The sequence below is a fragment of the Cyanistes caeruleus genome, chromosome 18 (assembly GCF_971803275.1).
Source record: "Cyanistes caeruleus chromosome 18, bCyaCae1.hap1.1, whole genome shotgun sequence".
Taxonomy (NCBI): Eukaryota; Metazoa; Chordata; class Aves; order Passeriformes; family Paridae; genus Cyanistes; species Cyanistes caeruleus.
Window position 1 is genome coordinate 5,105,754 of NC_141718.1, and position 21,587 is coordinate 5,127,340.

General features: G+C 51.1%; 1 protein-coding gene and 1 long non-coding RNA gene across 3 annotated transcripts in view; both read right to left on the reverse strand.

Moving 5' to 3' along the window:
* MN1 (MN1 proto-oncogene, transcriptional regulator) overlaps positions 1-13,919 on the reverse strand; it is an 83,425-nt gene extending 69,506 nt beyond the window's left edge. The window contains exon 1 of one of the 2 annotated variants that reach the window (XM_086855785.1): positions 10,308-13,858. In XM_086855785.1, the coding sequence (XP_086711911.1) occupies positions 10,308-13,740 (3,433 nt within the window). In that variant the 5' untranslated portion in view covers positions 13,741-13,858. Of the gene's footprint in view, positions 1-10,307 lie in introns of both variants that reach the window. The other variant, XM_023937853.2, reaches the window with a different exon arrangement.
* Positions 13,920-19,227: 5,308 nt separating this feature from the next.
* Positions 19,228-20,737, reverse strand: LOC147649890 (uncharacterized). The gene is made up of 2 exons (XR_015277757.1): positions 20,590-20,737; positions 19,228-20,090 (listed from the first exon to the last, which is right to left on the reverse strand). It is a non-coding gene; the product is annotated as an uncharacterized LOC147649890 (long non-coding RNA).
* Positions 20,738-21,587: the final 850 nt, after the last annotated feature.

The following is a 21,587-nucleotide window of genomic DNA, read 5'->3' on the forward strand; positions in this document are numbered from 1 at the left end:
ATTTTTTTATCTGTTCTTTTCCGTTAGAGAAACACCGCAGCACCACTGGCATCAGCCACTCCAGGAAACTACACAAAACACTAGAGGATCTGGATAATTACTTGGAGGAAGACTTCACAGTGTTGTTAGAACCTGACATTTCCAAAGTGGTGTTTGTCAGACGGCAGTAGCTGGACTCCTGTGCCCCTGCACCGGTCAGGACCGTGGTCACCTGCCCCAGGGGCCCAGAGCACTGGGAGCAGCAAATTCCCTTCTGCCTTTCCCATTCACACCTCTGCTAAAATAAGTAACATCAGGACATAGAGCATGAACTGGATTTATCTACAGGACACACCACTTTGTCTGTATGTCTTGTAACATACAACATGACTATGATGCACAGAGTTTAAAAGCAAAGCTCACCCAAATTACCAGGGCTGCCCTTGAGCTTTCCCCAACACTGCCCCATTCCCCTGCACATTTTCCAGCCATCACCCTCACATCCACCCTGCCAACAGCACAAAGAATTGGCAAATGGTGGGATGAAACGTCCATAATAATAAAGAAAATAATAACAATAATAACAATAATAACAATAATAACAATAATAACAATAACAATAATAATAATAATAATAATAATCCAGAATGAAGCCATGTTTTGTTATTCTCCCTTTTTCATGATCTGCCTCTTTCAAAGTAGTTCATATGAGATTTGAATTGTACTTGGGACAAGCCCTTGCTTTCCCTCTGCCTCTAGAATCATGGCATGGTAGGGAGAGCACAGGGACCTGGGCTGCATGTGGTTCCTCCCAGCACAAAAAGAACAGCACATGCCTATATTTAGAATTTAGAGGTAGAGAAGGGAACTATAGCATCCAGGGAAAAAAGAAATAAATCTTAGTGATTTTATCTTCAAAAAAGCATTTGTGTTTTTGGTTTGTTTAAATCAAAAATGTGCTGCAAGCCTTTGACCCTATATCCAGCAACAATAAAATCTGTTCTATCATAAAATACCAGCTGCTTTGCACTTTGAATAATAATACTATTTTTAAAGGGTTTCAGAATTATTGTCTCATAGATTGTGGTAGCTTTTATTACATTTACTGGGGAACTCCTTTTTTCTTTTGTAGAATACAATCAATAGGCCCATTTATTATCTTCTTGCTTTTAAAATTGTATTTGGTCTGAAATTTTGGATTGCTCTTCAAACTAGGCAAAAAAAACATTTTTCAGTCTAATATTTGGCACCAATAAAAATTAAAACAATAGAGTCAGATCAAAAATATCTTTAACATTAGATGCAAACAGTTACCTGGCTGCCTGGCAGGTCCTTATCAGCTCAGTAGCACTCCAGGAATACATCACACCAGGTGGTTGTGATTTACTGGGCAGCTCAGGCCTGGGGTCTGGGTCCTCCTCTCCCATCACCCAGGGGAGCAGGGAGGAGAAACCCTCCCTTGGTGATGCTTCCAAACCCAGGCATTTGGAGGAGGTGAAAACTCACCTCGTACCAAACTACTTCCGCAACATCGAGGTCCCTTTTCCTGCAGCTAAGACTGACAAACTTATTTAGAAATTCACTCACACACGGATCATTAGTGCCGTAACTGGGATCTGGATTTATTTTTTTCCACAAGAGGAGAAATGCTGCCCCAGAGAGGGCAGTGCAGCCGCGCCATCCCCACCGAAGAAGGAAAATCCACGCAGAAATGAGATCACCAGGTGGGACGAGATGCTCTCAGCCCTTCACTCCCTGCCCACACACGCTTCCCAACCACCTCACGCCCACCCAGCAGCACACAGAGCTGGCGTGCCAGCCTTTGTTGGGTACCCAAGTGCCCTCCAGTTCCAGTGTGTGCATCACCAGCATCCTCTGCCCAAATCCTGGTGGCACCGCACCGTGGTCTGGCGGTGAACCGGCAGCTGCCCGGCCCAACAACGCCTGGTTTATCTCATTTGGACAGTAAATCTTTAGCAGTGGGAACATCTCCCAGGTTTCTAAAGCACCGTGGCAATTTATGGTGCAATAAGTATGATCTTAAATAAAAATAATCCGAGAGTGGGACCTGAATATGGACTCTGCCGCGCTCTAAATCACACGTAGACCCCAATTTCCGTAAGCAGGACGGCGATGCCTTGACTGACCGAGCCATCCAGCCGGGAGCGGGAGCGCGGTGCAGACACTCCCTCCCCACCCGTTTCCACTCACAGCCTCACCTCCAACAGTGCACGGGAGGAAAGGCTCAGCCCCATTCCCCAGGGACCGGCACTGCTTGCAAGGATGCACAGCTGTGCCTCATACCAACAGCATCCCCTGCCTCTTCTGACTGCTCTCACCTGAGACCAAAAGGCTTTTAAAGGCCATTATAGAGGAATATTATGCCCACCCACTCCCTCCCCCCACCCCCCAAAAAAAAAAAAAAATAGCAGAAGATTTTTCTAGGAAAGATCCTAAAATTCTGACCAGATAATAACCCCAGCCCAACCTCCATTTCCTATGTTAATAGATCAATTTACATCTTTCTAGCAAAATGGTTTCAGGCTATATTATAAAGGAGAAAAAAAGTCATGCCTTTCTTCTGAAACTGCATTTTGGGAGAGGATTAAGTAGGAAGGAAGGATATGACTCTTTCCAGGGCTTTGTAGTGTATTTGCTTCACACAGCAAATTAATATTCTCAATTTTAACTCAGGAGTACATTCTTAATTAGGGTATGAAATGTTTTAAAATTTTCTTCACTTTACAAATGGCTGCTTTTTCAATTAACTGTGCTTCCCCAGCCTCAGGATGATCTTTCTATTAGCAAAAGAATGCTTTTGAGTATTTTGTGAATACTAATTCACAAAATTAATTAAATGCAGACTTAACTCTGAAAACATATATTTTACCACAAAAAACCCTGCTGTCTTCCAACTACTGACCGATCACAGCAGGCTTGGCTGGGATCAAGGGGATCAAGTCCTAAAGGCCCAGCAGTCAGAACTGAAGGTAGGAGTGTTAAAAGAAAAAAAAACCAAAGTTCTTAATTTTGTATTTTAAATGCTCCAAACACAGAGGGGGACAAAAAAAAGATAAATATCCCAAAGTCCACACAAAGTGGTTGCGGGAGCAGGACTGTGGCACGTCTCTCCCATTGCTCTCAGCCAAAGCTAGCAGAGCCCTTCAAGCTCCCACATGTGCTGTCTGTGTTTCAACTCAAATTAACTATATTTATTTAGATGTAAAAAATCTATCAAAGCAGCACTTAAACGTAACCATATTTCTGCTTACCAAACCAAAAAAAAAGCTTTTTTAGACAAATGTTAAAGCTAATAAAAAATGTAGACCGCCTAGTGTCATGCTCGGTGGTGTTACATTAAAACACTGAACAGACCCAAACAGATTTGCTGGAATTGAAAACAAACAGGCACAAAGTGCCCCACTGCAGCATCCGGGCAGCACCTCAGCCTGCAGCCGAGGCTTGGCTCCTGCTCGGGAGCTGCCCGTGATGGATGCGCACGTGCATCCCAGGGAGCGGCACCTCCAGCGGTGCCAGAGCAGTTCCTGCCCAAACAGGCAAGGCAAAACTTGGGAAAATGTTACTTCCAAATGACCAGCACGGATCAGACACAATCCTACAGAGAGGGATGTGCCCTACATGTGAGTCAGGTGTCTTGAAAGGACACAAACACTGAGCAAAAATGCTCCTATGACAATGCCTGTGCTGCTACAAAAAATAACCCAACTATAGGAAAGAAACACAGAACGGTGGTGACCGCGTATTTTTGCATTAGTATGGATAAAAAAAGTGCAACACTAAGAAAGGAACATTTCTAGACCATCGAGTCTTAAAACTTATTACATCAACTAAGGAAAATGCGTTCCCCCCCATCCAGATGCTTTTGTCACTTGCCAGAGATGAGCAGAACGTGAAGTCTTAGAGGAGAGGGTACTGGCAGGGAGAGGAGAAGAAGGGGTGCTGAAGAGGGGAACAGTAAAGCAATATCATCTAAGATGTTCTCTTTGAAGTATTAAGAAAGTCAGCTTGTAAAAATTAATGGATTAGACCCCCAGCTGTTCAAGTCTCAGCTTTAAATTTAGAAGGCATTTGACTTTGAAACATTGGCACATAAACCATAAAATATATTTAAATTTGAAAAAAACCCCAAATCCTTTGTATTAAAAGGTCACTAATAACTCAGAATGTTTCAACTGCACCAACACAAAAGCATCTGGCAAAGAAAAAGCAGCAAACTACAAAGAATCACAGTATTTTTACATAAGCCAGTCATCTAATCACTGTGTGTAAACGGGGTCTATCTACAGAACAGCAAAAATTCAGAATCACATTTTAAAAACCGAGAAATCCAACCAAGACAAGGAAGGTGAGAGCAGACCTTGAATTTCCTGAATGATTCCACAGCTTCACCTATTTAATTTCCACAAGGTTCCCCATGTCCCTCACCCAAGATCTGGTGCACAGCCAGCCATGTTCTGAACAGCCCTCACTAACAGAGGCTCTCACTTAAAAACGCCCCTCAAAAAACGAAACAAGAATAATTCCATATTTAAAAATAAACAACGCACCAACCTTAAACATATCCTGCAAACCTTAATTATGTGTTTACAGGTGCAAACATTGCTGTTTTAAAAGGTGTAGATTTTTCAATGGAAAAGCCAGACCAGCTGGACGGGGAGGCGGATGCCGGCCGGAGCCGCGGCGCGATGGCGAGGTGGGTACCAGCGCCTGACGCCCACCACCCGCACTGCCTGCATCCAACACGCTCCAGTCCAAAACATGCACAAGGAAAACCTGTTCTATACCAGAGATAAAACAGGGAATGATCCTCTGCCTACAGTTTGACAGGTCTCTTTCAATATTCTCTATGTGCTTGAGAAATTATGTCATTAAACAGCTTCTGGTATTTCAGTAAATTTAGCGTTAACAAAGCATACACGTTGGGCCACCTGAAGATTCATTTTAGAACTGGCTCTGCACTTTCTGAGGAGATTCTCCTCACACTCAGATTTAACAAAAATACACGAGAAACCACTGACTGAAAATGTACAGTAATTTGTCTAGTACTAAAATTTTATATGGCCACATAAAGGCATTTTACTGTACCAAAACCTTTCCCTGGTATAGAACACTACTGAGGCTGGGAGTCAGCTGGTTCAAATAAAAGCAGCCTATTTAGTTTTAGGTTAGACTTTTGTTTGATGCCTTATTCTTTGTTCTACACAAGTAACAACAAATTGTATCTATACACATTGCTAATTAATAATGCTTTTTATCAAAATATTATTTGTAGTTCTATGGTCGAGCATGCCACTAGGTCATTGGTAAATAAAACAGGTATTGTACCTTAAAAATTAAGAGCAGACATGGTGTAATACATCACAGATCAAAATAAATCTATGCTGTCATCCAAGCTCATATATAAATACTAAGTCCAATTCATTTCCTTTTACATCATACATAAAGATCTGAAGCACATTCACACACGGAAACATCTCCCTCAAAGTCTGTCTCATGCACGTCCTCACACCAAGCATGTGCAAAACAACCCCGTTAAAACTCACCTTGCAACTGAATGGGCCATCAGAAAATTACAGACTTTGGGGCAAGGAAGGACCAGGATGCAAACCAGATAGGTGATCTGCATTAATTCAAACACAGCTAGATTGTCCACTGAAATGAGAACAGGTAAATCTAGATACCAAAAATAAATAACCAAACAGACAGTGGATGCAAAGGCAAACAGTGGCCACAGCTGTTACTGAAATGCCAATAAATTTACACACTTCCTGCACTAAATATTTTAGTATATCACAGCAAGAGGAAATACTACTGAAAATTCTGTCACTTGCTTTGTCTAATATATGCCATAAAGGTCGACAAGCACACAGCTACAGAATGTTTATAAAACAAAGGAACATATTTCTAAACCGGACCACTTTCTAGTAGAAAGGATTAAAAATTATTGTCAGTCAAGGTAAACAATGGAGAAATTCTGTCATTCACACAAGGCCAAGAAGGGGCAACCCTTCCAATTAATTTTTTTAAAACAGGTAGGAAAGTTTAAAGCATATTAAATCCAAATCTAACGCATACCAAACTCTCTCCCAGCATAAGCAGCAGGAGCGTTCTTCCCTCGTCACTCTGCTTGCTAATCCAGATGATTTAATAAAGATGTGAATTTGATATATGTGGAGTTTATTGTGTAACTTCAAGACAAAGGCAACAGCTTCTTTTTTCACTGAATTGTTAAAATTGTGTAAGTTTCAGCAGCCCAGTGAGGCAAACAAAGCAGCATCGGGAATCACAGCCCCCTCGCTGGAAAAGACGCTGAGCTTTGCTGCTGAACTCGCTTCCACAGCGCTCACTACAACGCAGCCGCTCACAGCACATCGCTTGCATTGAGGGTTCAGTGCCTGAAAAACCTCACCAGAGGTCTGACAAACTCAGTCCCAGTAAACAAACGCAGTCCCTTGGTAAAGCCTCTAAAATAACTAAGCAGTATTTAAAATAAAGCAGGCAGCAGAATGCACTGGAAAGGGAAAGAAAACAAAGGCTCCCGGCCGCATCTGGACCAAATTTGACCTTTGTTAATGTATTTCTAGTAATTCACAGATGTTACACACTGCTCCAGCAAGAGGGTTGCCCTGTGGGCTCATTGCAGTGACAGGTTCAGTGTAACGATGAAATATTAACAAAAACTCACAGATGAAGGCTAACGGTGCCGCGTGGCACGTGCCCGTCAGTCTGGACTGACGAGCCCAACAGCCACCGAGCAGCAAAATATATTCCCACCCTTTCCAATCAACACCTGTACAGTTCTAGGTACATACTGATGTCTTCACCTGACATCTGCAGTATGGGACCTTCAAAATTTCAATTAAAAATTAAAACTAAAACCCCACCAGCACTTAATTACTGGGTTTCTAAAGGATACTAATATATATTTCACTGAAGGGGAAATTGTTCTGGTTTGGTCAAACCAGGAAAAGCAAAACCCCATTAAACTGGCCCCGGATTTTTAAGTTAATTTGATCTGGTTATTCTTTATTAGCTAAAGCTGTGGTGTTGGAAGTCAAGACAACCCCTCTAGACTCAGTGTTATTTATCTCTCACTCCCAGCTCAAGCTGCTAGGCAAAGGAAAACACAAAATTCTAGAAAGCATTTTCAGCAGAAAAAAAACCCCCAAAACCTACCAGCTACTTCACATAAAACATGTTGGTACAAGATATGATGCATCAGAGAAAACTCCTTACAGAAAACATTTCAGGGCAGAGCCACGTCCAGGCAGCATTACTAATACCACATTCCGGAATGGAACGTGAACGCACGCACAGAGCTCGCGGCAGGCCAGCGTCAGAGGTGTCACACCTCGCAGGGGCACCAGCAGCACCGGTGTCTGCTCTCAGAAACCTCCAGACCCACAGCTCCCACAGATCAGCTAATCATTTTAATGCCATTATGGGAAAAAAGGTGAGCTTCAAGGAATCTGAGCAGCCATTAAAACAAACATCAAGTTGTTTCCACCATAACCTGTGCATTAACAGAGTATTTGAGAAGTTCCTGATCCTGCTGTGCTTTGGGAAGCCTGCTCCTTCCTTCATGGCCAGCACTGAAGCTGGACCATCCAGTCCTGGCACTGGCTGAGCGTGGCATGCAGTGGACACAGTGCCCAGCACTGCACCGAGGGGAAGCTGTCCCTGACACCCACCGTCTCTTCCTCTGCCTCCCCTTCCTTCACCTCCCCGGCACCTGAGGAGCTGCCGGTGCCAACCCCAGCAGTGCCACAATTCCAGTAAATCCCCGACCGCCCGCCCTCTCAAGGCAGGTGTAATTCAGAAGCCCCCAACAATGCCTGAAGCGGGGAGGTCTAACCCAGCTCTCACTAACGCTGCCCAGCCCCAAAACGGTGCCCACCTTCCAGCACGCCGAGGAACTGCCTGAATTCGCAGGAGCGCTGTCTGGAGCCTGCGCATCCACCCAGACACTGGGATACTGCTGGAACAAACACCATAGCGCAAATCCCAGCCGACTGAGAAGGTTTAAAATCTCAGCCCATGCCTAAAGGAAGCCTTTTCTTAAATACAGTTTCACACACTCAGGGGTATGGCAATGTTAAGTTAAATTATTTCTACTGACTGAGGTGAACAGCCTGTTTTGTCTCACCCATTGTATCTTCATCATCTCCAACAACAGTTAAAGTAAATTCTCTGTGAGTCTGTATAAATTTCCTCATCCGAGGAACCAGCCCATTCAAATCCCTCAAGTGACTAAAGCATGAACCAACCCGAGCGCCTCTGCATTGTTGTGGAACTGGTTTGCTATTTTATGTTAAGCCTCTGAAATACTAAAACATATCCTTATATAGGAACACTGATTAAATGGTTTTCCTTCCAAGTGATGAACTGTTTTAACACCAACATTGTGGTTATCGCGACCAGAAAGCAATTACTTCTTTCACTAGCTGTTACTAAGAATAGCTGTGATCAAAGTGACTGGAGGAGTGCTGTTAAAAGACGCTGCAGAAGCATCGCTCCGTATGACACACACACACACAAAATATAGATCATTTAAAGCCAAATTACACTTTTAATAAATGTGCTGCTCAGAATTAAATCACTGCTTAGGACTACTTTTTTCATCCAGGAAGTCGAGATCTATGGAAGAAGTTATTCTTTCAAAATTTATTTCTAAACACAGCACAGTGTGAGATCTGTGTATCTCTGTGTGTGTGTGTGTGTGAAAGTGCACACGTAACGGGGTGTGTGTGGTGTGAGAGAACGTATATATGTGCTCGAGCCTGCCAAGGCAGAAGTGACAGGAACTGTGATTTGTGCTAACTAGCTATTGATCCAGTCAGATCTAGATGTTGTGTACAAGAAACAATAAAAGAGAAGGGGCCAGGAAGGATGCTGTGTGCAACTCCCATTTAAAAATGGAAAAGAAGGGCCCCAAACAAACCAATTTATGTCCTTGCCTGGGTGAAGCATGGAGAATGCTGATGGGCTTCCTCGGGTCTGCCGTGCATGCTAAACACTCTGCTCAAAATGAGAGTCTCCTGCGCTGGGCATTAAACATGAACAAAGAGACAAACCGTGGGGGCTAGGATTCACGCTTCAGAAAGCCAAAGCTGCAAAGCCAACCAGAACCAGGTTAGGAAACAGCCCAGTTTCTAAACCAGTTCCCTTCTAATTTCACCAAGAACTTTGTTAACAAAATTACTAAACGTGGAGGGCTGTAAAAAGTCAGTTACCTCTCTACTAAAAGAGGTAATGAAAACAATTCCAAACTACACTGCAGTACCAAAATATCACCTTTCCTAGGCACAGATAATGAGTTTATATTGTGCAAACTGCACACATGTATTTCTTGCACACCAAAACCCACCCGCCTGCTCTAAGATAGCAGGTACAGCATGTGCACCCGTTATAACAATCACACATACAGCTAGGCAGGTTGCAAAACAGGGATTTGATAAGAGAAAATAGAAACCAATTGAATCTATAATCATCCTTATCTCAAACAGCTTTTATAATAGAGGGTTTTCCATTAAAATATTTTTTCCTAAACCTGGGGAATTATGATGCCCTCTGGACAAATGGAAGGATCAAAAATGACAACTAATGTCAAAATTAAACATCTGTCAACTAAGCAAGTTTTACACTAACAGACCTAAAGCCTTATTTTAAACTGCCTTTCAGTTAAATGAAAAATAATGTTACAAGCTGTTCAGTTCATTATCACACTGCTCATGGGCTCCAAACAAGCAGGGGGCACCTGGACCTGAAGGGGCAGCACTACCACCAGATTCGTGTTTCTGTAGTTTGGGAAAACCTCAGTCACACTTTTGGGAAAGTGGCTGGAAGGTTCAGCTGGCACCAGGCTCAGTGGGAGCCCCCTCCTCAGCACTCCATGCCTGGTGGGGCCCTGCAGGAGCCCCCTCCTCAGCATCTGAGGCTGTACCTCAGGCCCAGGAGCTCGGGTAGGGCTCACTGGGAGCCCCTTTGCTCAGCACCCCCAACTGCCCATTCCCTAGGAGGCATGACAGGGACAGGGCTGGAAGCAGAGATGCCATGGGGCAGTTGTTACCTGGGCCAGTCAGGCATCAGGCACTCTGTCCCTGACACTGGCCCTCCCAGCAGAGCCACCCAGCATCCTGCAACCCCAGTCCAGACCAAGAGGTGCCTGGCACCCACCAAGAGTGGAGAAAGTGTGGAGCCAGTGTGTGCCCTGAGTACCAGAGCTGCAGCCCCACCACGTCCCCTTCCCCGAGAAGCCGACAACCACCCCTACCCCTGTGCCAGCACCCATGTGGGACAACTGATACCTTCTTTGCTGGGGTTCGGGGGCTTGGGCTTCTCCCAGGGCGCCATGGACTTGTCCTCCTCCTGCCCCTCCATCAGGGCCTTTTCTCCAGGCAGGTACCAGGTGGAGTTGTGCTCCGCCATCAGGGAGTCCAGGTCTATGGTGCTCATGGTGCCCTTGACACCCTCCGAGCAGCAGCTGCCCAGGTCGCTGTCCCCATTCTGCCCCGCACACTCCCCCTTCTTGCTCTTCAACCCCAAGGGCTGGTCTTCCGAGATGCTGAACTGCTGCCGCTGGAGCTGGATCTGTGCCTGCAGGATCTCCAAGGGGTGGATCTCATCCTGGGCCGAGGTGCTTGTGGGGGTCCGCACCTGCTCCATGCTTGGCGTGCCAGGGTGAGCGCCCGCCGTGGTGCTGAGCCCATAGCTGTCAGGGGTCGAGGTAGATGTACTGAGAAGGCCAAGGGCCAGGGGCTTCTGTCCGTTGAGAAGTGCGTGCTCCCCACGGGGCAGCTTGGGCGAACCACCCAGCAGCGGGCTACGGGTGGGCTTGGAGGTGGCATTGTCGGAGCTGGAGGACACCTCGTCCTCGTTGCCATAGCTGGTGCTGACCTCGTCGGGAAAGTCCACGTGCGGAGAGCTGCCGTCTGACTTGGTCACGCTCTGGATGCCGCTGTCCAGGGAGGACATCAGGTCGGGCTGCTCCGCCAGCAACAGTTCACTGCCCTTGCCCCAGGAGGGTGAGGTCAGGGGCTTGTCATGAGGGGTGCCTCCACCGCGCTCAGCGCCCGCAGCCCCCGGCGGGGCCCCCGCCGCCACCGGCACTGCCGGCTGCCCTGGGCTGACACCGGCTCCCCCACCCTCGGCAGCTGAGAACTTCTCAAAAAACGTGCCGGGGCTGACGTGCCCACTGTCCCGTTTCCGGCGACCCCGACCCCGCCCGCCACCCGCCTTCCCCTCGCCACCGGGCACCGGCTCCAGCGCGTAGCCGGGTGAGAGGCTGCTCTCCGCGGGCAGCAGCGGGCCAGTGCCCGCTGCTTTGCCCGTGCCACCCCCACCTACTGGTGGGCCTGCTGGGAAATAGTCCGGGGCAGCAGGTGGCGGGTCAGGCTCGGCCTGGCTGAGCTTGCGCTTGGCCTCGGCCGGGCTCTTCTTGTTGAAGGTGACGTTGAGGTTGGGAGCGCCCAGGCTCGCGATCATGTTTTGGCAGGCAGTGGAGAGGGCAGCCAGGCAGCTCTGCCCGAAGACATTGTCCTTGCTGGCCGCCTTGCTGAAGGAGCCCAGCGACAGGGCACCCAGCTTGCTGGCAGCGGGCCGCGGTGGGGGTGGCGGGGGAAACTCGGGCGGGGGTGGTGGGTAGGCCCCTGGCGAGGCGCTGAGGGCAGGTGCGGCCCCGTGGGCCGCCGGCTGCCGCGCCGCCGCCGCAAAGGGGAAGCCAGGCTGAGCGGCAAAGTCGGCGGGGCCACGGCGCTCAGCAGGGGCACTGGGCAGTGCCACACCGCTGCCCGGTGACTGCAGCTGCGAGAGGCCACCCATTGTGGGGGTGAAGGGCGGATGGACGCCGGGCGACGGCAAGGCCTGTGCCGGCCCCTCGCCCGCCATCCGCAAGGGCTCCTGCAGCCCCAGCCCACCGGCGCCCGGCCGGAAGAGCACGGCGGGGCCACCCGGCTGCAGGCCCAGCTCGTGGGGGGCTGCCTCGCCTGGTAGCCCAGATGCCGCCAAGCGCCTCGGCAGCAGTTCCCCAGGCGGCGGCGGCCCTGCGAACCAGGCGCTGTCGGGGGCCAGGTGCGGTGCCGGCGCATCGAAGCTGCGGCCGCCACCAGCCTCCCGCTCGAAGGCTGGCGGGGGAAGGCCGCCGGGTGCGCCCACCTCACCGTGATGCCCCAGCTGCTGCAGACTGGGCGGCCGCAGGCGCTGCTGGCTTCGCGAGGCCATCTGCTTCATCACCAGGGCCGCGTTCTGGCGCTGCGCCAGCGCCGGGTGCTCAGGGCCGCCGTGTGGCAATGGGCCCCCAAAGGCCTCGGGTGCCGGCGGGGTGAACTCGCCCGGCAGGCCAGGGTAGGCCGTCGGGGAAAGGTGACTCTCCATGGCCGGGCCGTGCATGCCGCCGCCCCAGGAGGCGCAGCGCTCGACGCCAGGAGTGTTGGGGAAGTCAAACCGCGGCCTCTTGGCGACGCTCACGTAGGGGGCATCGAAGTGCTGCAGTCTTTGATTTGGTGGCTGTTGTGGAGGAGGGTGCTGCATATTAAACACGGGGTCGGTGTAGGGATGCATATTCCTGTTCTCCAGTCTGTGAATAGGGTATTCAAACTGTGCATGCTGGTTCTGCATTATGGGCCCATTGTCCTGCAGGTTGGAGTTGGGAGCGTTGGCTTCTGTTTGCTGTTGCCTAGGGATGGCTGGCGGGCAGGAGTTCTGTCTGGCCAGCAAGCCCGGCGGCTGCTGCGGTGGTTGCGGTGGTGGTGGCGGCTGCTGCTGCTGCTGCATCAGCGGGTGCCTGGCGTTGGCCCCCGGCTCCAGACTGGCCGACATCTTCCGCGCCCCCCCGAAGCGCTCGAAGAAGACGCCGTGCTGCTGCGGCGGGTGCGCTTTGGCCACGGCCATGCCCGGCGCCCGGGGCAGGGCGGGCGCCCCCGCGAAGCTGCCGCCCGCCGGCACCTGCCTCCCGCCGCCGTAGTGCGGCAGCTGCCCCTCGGGCTCCGACGGGGAGAAGACGGGCAGCTCGAAGTGGCCGGCAGGGCCGTCGCCAGGGTAATTGTATTCCAGCGAGTCCACGCCGCCCTGCGCCGGCAGCCGCCGCGGCTCCAGGCCGTGGGGCTCGGAAGAGCCGGCCGCCGGCAGCCCGTGGAAGGAGGCAGCGCGGTTGGGGGACTGGTCGAGGGGCAGGCAGGGCGCCGGCACGGCGTGGCTGGCGGCGCCGGCGCCGTGATGCTGGAAATCGGGCAAGGTCCCGGGGCGCTGCTGCCCGAAGCCCTCGCCGCCCTGGCCTTCGGCCATGTGCTCGTAGCCGTCGGCGAACGCCGTCTGCCCGCCCAGCGCGCCGCTGTAGCCCAGAAGGCGCCCGCCGTGCACGCAGGAGGCGCCGGGGTCGGGCCCGAAGCCGCCGCCGAAGTGCGGGGGGTGCTGGTGAGGGTGGGGGGCGCCGCCGGGGCCGCCGTGCGGCTGCTGTCCGCCGAAGAAGCCGTGCACAGGCGGCTGCATGCCGCCGCCGTGCAGCTCGGCGGGGCCGCGGCCCGGGAAGCCGTAGCCGTCCCCGGCCAGGCTCATGTTCATGCCCAGGAGGGGCGGATCGCCGAGCGCTCCCAGGGCCGGGTCCGCCGGTGCCGGGCCGCCGCCGGGAAAGGCCGGCGCCTTGAAGTGCGCGCTCATGCTCAGTCCGGGCTGGCCGAAGCCCCGCTCCGCCTGCCCGCCGCTCCGGCCGCTGTTCTGCGGCTCGAACTGCTCCAGCCCGAACATCCTGCGCGGCTCCTCAGCAGGGCATGGCTGCTCCGCGCCGCTCCGCCGTCCCGCTGCCCGCCGCTCCCCGCTGCTCCGCTCCGCGCCACTCGGCCGCCCCCGCTCACATCCTGCCGCGCCGCCGGCACCGGCCGCTCGCCCGCGCTCACCCCGCCGCTCGCCGTTCGCTGCTGCCCGAGAGCCGACGGGGCGGCGCGCCGCCGCTCACAGGCTCCGGCGCCCGGGAGCTGCGCGCCGCATCGCCGGCCGGCCGTGCGCTCCCGCGGCTCGCAGCGCTCCGGCGGCGGCGGGGCCGGGGCGCGGGGCCGGGCGGGCGCTGCGAGGGCTGCGCCGCGCTCCCCGCGCGCTGCCGCGCTCTCACCCAGCGCTGGCGGAGCAGCAACAAGTTTTGCATTTCAGCGATGAATTTCAGCCATCGGGGCTGCGCCAATGAGCGCCGCGGTCCGGGGCGGGGCTGCCGTTAAGGTGGCTCCGCCGCCGGCCCCGCGCCCCGCCCGCACCGCGCCCCGCACCGCCCCCCGTGCCCGGCGGCGCCGCTGCTCCCGCGGCGCACGGAGCGCGGGCGGACGGGGAGGTGCGCGGTGCCTCGAGGTCCCGGAGCGGGGCCCTGGAGCGGGGCGGGGGGCATTGGAGCTGGGGACCAAGTGGCGGGTGTGGGGAACCACGGGCAGCGCTGCCCGCCGGGGCGAAACACGCCCGGCAGCCCCGAGCCCGGGAACAGGAGCGGCCCCGCCGGCCCGCCCCGGGCCGGGCACCGCACGGAGCCGAGCGGGGAGCGGGCGCTGCGGCTGCGGGGGGAGTCACAACCCCGTTCTCACGGAGGGACAAACACCCACCAGCCCCGGGGGCCCACAGATCGCCGGCGGGACACGGTGCTTCAGGTGCTCGCGGATGCACATGTCGATAGTTTAAAGAAATAGTAATGAATATTGCTCCCACCAAAAAAAAAATGAGATCTATAAATAAGCGGCTGAGGACTGTTTGTATATGGCAGGAGAGTTTTAACGGGATTTTTTTCTGCAGGATCAGGATGCTGCGCTGTGATTAAATATTGATTTTGTGTAATTAGTTTTCATGTGAACTATCCTCCTTGCTGATGGCCTGGAGATTTCAGAAGTGGCGAAGAAATGGAATTGGACGTGGAAATTATTACTTAGCGAAGTGACAAGGGGGGAAGAGGGGGGCGCGGGGCTGGAGCTGCGGGGCGGGCACCGGGGTGGAAAAAGCAGCACGCGCGGCGCGACCGCGGCACAAAGGAACGAAGGGGATGTCTCGGTCCTCGCTACGGGAACGGCGGCAACGTTGGGAGGGACGGAGGGAGAGACGAGCCCGCCGGCCCCTGCGTAGGGGCAGCGGTCCGGACCGACGGCTGCGCCGGCCGGGACCCCGCACCCGGCGCGGCTCCGGGTCAGAGGCGGCCCCGCGCCCGGGGCTCCCCCAGCGCCGTCGCGCCCCCTCTGCGCCTGCGTGCGCGCCGTCGGAGCGGCTCTTCCGAACGGGCACAGCGCCCCCTGGCGCCCGCCCGGCGCTCGCCGCACCCCCGCCGGGCGGAGAGACCCCGCTCCGTGTCCCCGCTCCGAGCCCCCGCTCCGTGTCCCTGCCGGGCGGAGAGACCCCGCTCCGTGTCCCCGCTCCGTGTCCCCGCTCCGTGTCCCCGCTCCGTGTCCCCGCTCCGTGTCCCCGCCGGGCCCAGGGTCCGTGCCCCCGTTCCGCCCGGGCGGCGGGCAGTCGGGCCGGGCCGGGACCCGCTAGCATTCCTCCCCGCGGAAGGACAGGGTCGGCTGCGGGGGATGTCGGGCGGAGTCGCCGGGAGCGGCTGCTCGGATCCGTCCTGGGGCACCGGCGCCGCCGCCACTCCCTTTCCCGGCCCGTCCTGCCGCTTTTCTGGGGGCCCTGGGCGGGCAGCCCACCGCCCCGGGATGTCGCCGCTGCCTCCCGAGCCTCTCCTCCCCATGGGCACAGAACGGCCCTGAGCCCAGCGGCGATGTCATCCCGGGGGCTGCACCCCGGACCTCGAGTCCGTGCGCCGCACCAGGGCTCAGCCCCGCTCCCTCCGGAGCCACCGCAGCCTCCTGCATGAGGAGGAGAGGGAAGAGGGAGAAGTCTCGCTGGAGAGGGAGATCTCATCCCCACCCATGGCTTGGGCCAGCTCGCCCAGCACCACTCCTTCTGCGGACTTTGGTGTCTATAGCTGGACAATGGCAAACATGGAAATAATCTCAGCCTAAGTATTCTGACACTAAAAACAGTGAGCTGCTTGGAATGGCAAGGTCGGATACCAGCTGCAGAGTTCTGCTGGCCCGTGGTGTGCGTATGGGAAGGTGGCCCAGCTCATTTCTAACCTGAGATGTGCTCTGGGGCTGCCAACCTGCCCCACAGCTCCTGGTGTCCTGCACGGGGCTGGGAGCGCTGATGGCAGCGTGGCCCTGGGCTGTGGCCAGCACTGCCAGGTCACTTGTGTCACAAAGGGTCGCAGTCCCCAGCCAAGGAGAAGGAAGACTCTTAATCAGACCAAGCAGTGAAAAGTGTGTTTTATAAAACATATTTTTACTTTCATTCTTGGCGTTTTGGTCATCTTGGGGGAAGCAAGGAAAGGCATTATTTAAATAGTTGTAGCTGCTGGGGATTATTTTCTAAATTAACAATAGTAATTGTGCCTGCCAAATCCAAAGTTGAGGGGATTCATTTATTTCAACTCTCCAGACAATAGCACAATTTTGGGTTTCATATTGCAAGTTCTGAAAACCAAATAGTGGGACTGATGTTTTAAAAAAAATAATTGAAACAACATCAATTCATCAGACTTAAATCCAGTTCTTTCCACTGTGTCAGTTTAACTTGCACTGAGAAAAGTTGCTGCTCAGCAAAAAAAAGAAAAAAAAATTCCTTTTTAACAAAATGAATGCATCATACATAAAACATCACGGACCATACAATTAGTAAGCAAATGTAAGAGTTCAGCTGAGTTCATAATTATTCAGCAAACCTATTCAGAATGATTTTTTCTCCCTGCAGCAATCTACTGTGTGGGCTCATTACCACTGAAAATCTAACGAAGAAACCACCACAGAAACTGCACAAAATAAGCCCATATGCTCGAGACACTTTAGCTCAGCCAGCCCTTAGCAAGAACCTCTTAAACACTGACATGGAGGGAACCCAAGCTCACTTCTCTGCGGTGTTTGCCCTCCCAGCTCTCCAAAGGTGTTCTGTCTTTAGGGCAGCTCCAGGTTGTAGGCACTCCCTTGTCCTCTGTGGTGCCACCAGCGCCTGCTCCGTGTCACAGAGGCTCCAGAGATGGGCCCTGTCCCTGGAGCAGAGGCTCCCAACAGCCACGTCACAAAAGAGCCGAAGGTCTTCTCTTTGCAGGGGTTTCCCTTCCTAGCAGGGATATTCCGTGAAAGGAATTGTAATATTTTGAAGGACAGGTCTCCAAATCTGGCAGCTGACATTTTCAGGGAAGTTTTCAGCATTTCTGCCTGGTACAGTTTAGAGAAACTGTTGTATCTCCTGTCTCTCAAACTACAGCGAACGTGGTGGTGGAAGGGACACAGGAGGCAAATGTGTAAAATCATTTGGTGAGCTTGTGAGTGCAGGGAGCGCAGAGCCAGCTCCCGAGGGAAGGTGCTGCTCCACAGGGGATAGTGAGCTCCTGAGAACAGAAGCGTTTTTGGGTGTGGAAGGGCTCTGGGCAGGTCACAGGGCCCAGCATGGCTCAGGCTGTGCCCAGAGCTGGCAGACCTGCTCTGCACATGGTGCCTCAGAGGGATTTGCTGCCAGCACAGTCACACTGCTGAGCTGGGAGGCACCAGCTAAAAAAAAAACATGTAGGGATTTCCAGCAATCTGACCTCTGCCACGCCTTGTCCTTCCCTGCCTGAGTGTCTGGAGGTGACTTGGTTTGTAATTGAGATTAAAGACAATTTCATGTGCAAAACCTGATTTGCATTCGGTTTCCAGGAAGTTCACCTTGCCAGTGTAAGAATTTCATGCTTAGTTTTACCAACAATGTGGGTTCTGGAAAGATTGAACCAAATTCCTTCAGACACTTTACTTCTTCCCATTTTTAAAAATGCATAGCTGAATAAACAGAGTTAAGGGACTAAAACCACCTCAGTCATTTCCCATAGGGTTAAACAACAATTTCAGAACTCAGCCCTTCAGAGGGATTTTCCTGTTTGGTTCTTCTGCAAGGTTGGTTCAGTTGGTTTTAGTTCCTTTACATGACTGCAGCTTCAAGCTGTGTATTTTTCTTGTTTGGGTTTACAGGTTCCTCAGTATGTTTCATGATATTTTCACAATATCAGTAGACTTTTCCTTGCTGCAAACAGCTCTTTTTTTTTGCCATTTTAATGTGTGCCCTTTATGCCACTTAGGTGAAAACTCTTACAGCACATGGGGTGCTTTGGTGTACATATAATGAACACCAAAAATATGTTTTGATTGAACATATAATTTGAATAATTAAAAAACAGGACAGTGCTAAAATCATACAACACTTAGAGTGTCCATTAATAAAAACATAGAAAACCCTAAAGCAACTTTTTCATGTCCATAGCACAGTTCACTTCTTGGACTTTTATTTTTTCCCTTTAAATTCCCATCTCTAAAACACATGTGTAGGATCAGACATTTCCTCGGGAAGAAGATATTATAAAAAAAAAGTAAAATATATATTTATATGTGTGTGTGTGTATGTATATATACACAGCACACCTATATATATATATATATATGTATGCAGCCCAACAGAAATAGAGTAATGAATTAGTTTGGCTACAGGAACAGTAAAAGTTTTATGTTTCCTAAAATAGCTCAGTGAAACATAAATAACAAAATGGCACCTCTCTCTATGGCTAATCGGTGTTTAACTCTCCTCAGTGTTTTATGGTGGAGTTTGTGTGACCAACTTTGTTCTGCTGTTTCCCTAAACTTGAACCAGGTGGGAATTTATGTAAACGTGGTGGAGCAAGAACAATCTTTGAGCATCTGGAAAGTCTGGCTCACTGTGGGTGATGCCAGAAAACCACCAAAGTTAATTCATTTTTCATCATCTTATAAATTGAATTACTGTGAAAGGAGAGAGCCAGAGGGTGTTTATAAAGTCCTGATGACTTAATTTCCCCTAAGTATTAGCTTCAGGAGAGCACTCTTGGTGCTTCCTCTCCTCATCCTGCCGTCCCCTGGGATGCCACACGCCGATGTCAGGACAGTGCTGGGGTGGGTTTGGGAGTCACAGTTCTCAGGAGGTCCCCACTGGGGACCGGGTTGGCTTCTCCTGGAGAACCCCCCCAGGGCTGCGTGTCTGAGCATCCCCCGCAAGCCACTGTCCCCTGCTGTCCCCTGCCATCCATCCATCCATCCATCCATCCATCCATCCATCCCATTCCGGCCGTGCCCGGGGGACACGCTGGCTCTGCTGGAGAACAGGTCCTGCAGCGACCGGGATGCTCCAGACCGTGGGGCCCAGAATTTTATTGCCACCAGGTAAACAAAGCTGCTGCTGTGTTTATTATTTATCGTGTTTCTTCATAAGGTTTAACAGCATGACGTGCATTTCTGAGCCACTGGTGAACCTTGGCTCACAGACCCGACTTTTCCAATTTAATTCAAGTGTGCCAGCCCACACACGGTAGTGAAGAGGCATCCCAAGGCAGCGAGCACCAGGTCCGGCAGCAAGAATTCACCTGTCCCACTTAAACAATTATTTGCTTTCCAGCAGGAATTTCTCCGGCACTCCTGGCTGCTCCACACAGCTTGTCTGGCTGCCCCTGCCCCAAAACCTCCCATTTCCCCGCCAGAGGCACAAAGGGTTAACAATCTCCTGCTGCCCAAAAGCATCGCTCCTCCACCATCACGGCCCCTCAGAATCTGTACAAAGGGCCTGATTTAATCCGGGTTGCAGACGACTCACATTGTACTCGCAGCCTCGGAGTGATGTCGGGTGATCAGGTTTCCAACTAATATCCAAAGCACAGCCCGAGCACTGAGTGGGAACAAAGGCACCTTTGTTACTGAAGAAAAAAAAAATCCCCTGAAGATATTAGCAGTGCAGTAGAGTTCAAACTGTTAAATGATTCAAATATTATTTAATGAATACATTTGAAATGAGGTCTCACAACCCAGAACACTTTTTAGATCATCATTTACAAAGAGCCGCCTCTTCGCTTACTTCTTTATGAAGTTGCTGCTTTCAGATTTCAATTATGGTCATTTTGCTTCCAGCCTTTTTCAGGGACTTCCCATGTTGGTGTAGCTCGGTTCTTTTTATGGTACAGTTTAGCCAGAGACTACTGGGTTTTTCAGAAGTCCTGATAATCACATTCCTTTAATTTACCTTGGACTGTGTCTCTGTGTGAGAAACAGGGAGACAGAGCCTTTTGTAAAAGAAGCAACAGCATCAGGTGTTGTTCTAGAGGGTGCTAAAGCCAAGTTTATAAAACAGAAATTTGGTAAATAAGCATATCAAGATTTTAGCTGGGATTGGAAAAGCTCTATAGTACAGGTTCAACAAATACCTCTAATATCTTGTGTGTCTTGGATATGCAATTCTAAATCAGAAAGCCATGTAATTTTAGAGAGAAAAATTAAAGGAATAAATAATGTCTCCAACTTGAGGAATAAAGTTTTAAAATTAAATTAGGGCTTACTGTTCTTATAGCAATGAGAAGTCTAAGGCTGCTCTGAAGCACAGACAGCAGATATTGTCCCTAAAGGGTAACAGCAGCACATCTGGGGCTGTGCTGGTGCCTGCTGAGAGGTTTTTAAAAAATACAGCTTAAGTAGCAAAAATGGCCAAAGGAGCACCAGAACAGAGTGACTACAAGTATCAGAACAAGTACCAGCATACCAGCAAAAAAAAGGCACAGGGCAGTGGCAGAAATACATCCAGCCACTGTCTTCAGGAGCACTGCAAAGAAACCACATCCCCTCCCACCAGGCACCCTCCTGGCTCTACTGCCAGGGCTGGGACCTCAAATAGCCCCTGCTGAGGAGACAGGGACAGCAATGCAGGATTTCATTTAACTCACATTAAGGGTCCTCATTCAGGTGATGCCTCAGGTGGAAGCAATTGAAAATCTGCCTCCAAAATCTGGGCTTGACATATTATCATTATAATCTTTGAAGCTACTGTGCATGCCAGAACATTGTTTGTGGTAGGGTTTGCACACTGAATTCTGCCCACAGCAGGCAACAAGGAGAAGAGGAGGCTCCCAGGAATGGAATGTCTGCAGCCATCACTCTGGATAATCTCTGCTTCCTGACAATTATATGCTCTTGATTAAAATTCATTTTCCATATCAATTCAAGCAAGTAGAAAGTCTTTCATTAAAAATTACAAAACTTCAAAGAAAATCTTTTCCCAATGACTTTATCAAGACACAATTCAAAGGAGAAGACTCTTGAATTGCATCAACTGAATAAAAACCACAGCAACAGCCTTGTGCCTCAGATTTTGCCATAAAACCACAGCACCACATTTCAAGGACATGATGTAGCTCCTAAACACGGCTGAATCGACTGAGGCTTGGAAATGCAGACTAAATTGTCTTATGGGACATTTTCAGACTGCTCAGAGTATTTAGAAAGGCCTGAGAGTGGAAAATCCCAAGAGACCCAAAATCTCAGCAGATTTTTTTCCCTGACATTTCTCAGTCTACATGTAAAGGTAAAAGACAGAAATCATTCTCCTTCTTCAGTGATTAAAAATCCTCAAGAAAAAAAGAAAATTCCTTGCATATCCCCTTTAGATCACACTTGTGTAAAGCCAAGTGATGGATTTCAAAGGTTACTGCTGGAATATGGTTCACAGCAGTCTATTGCAGTGAGTAACTATCACGTTTACAT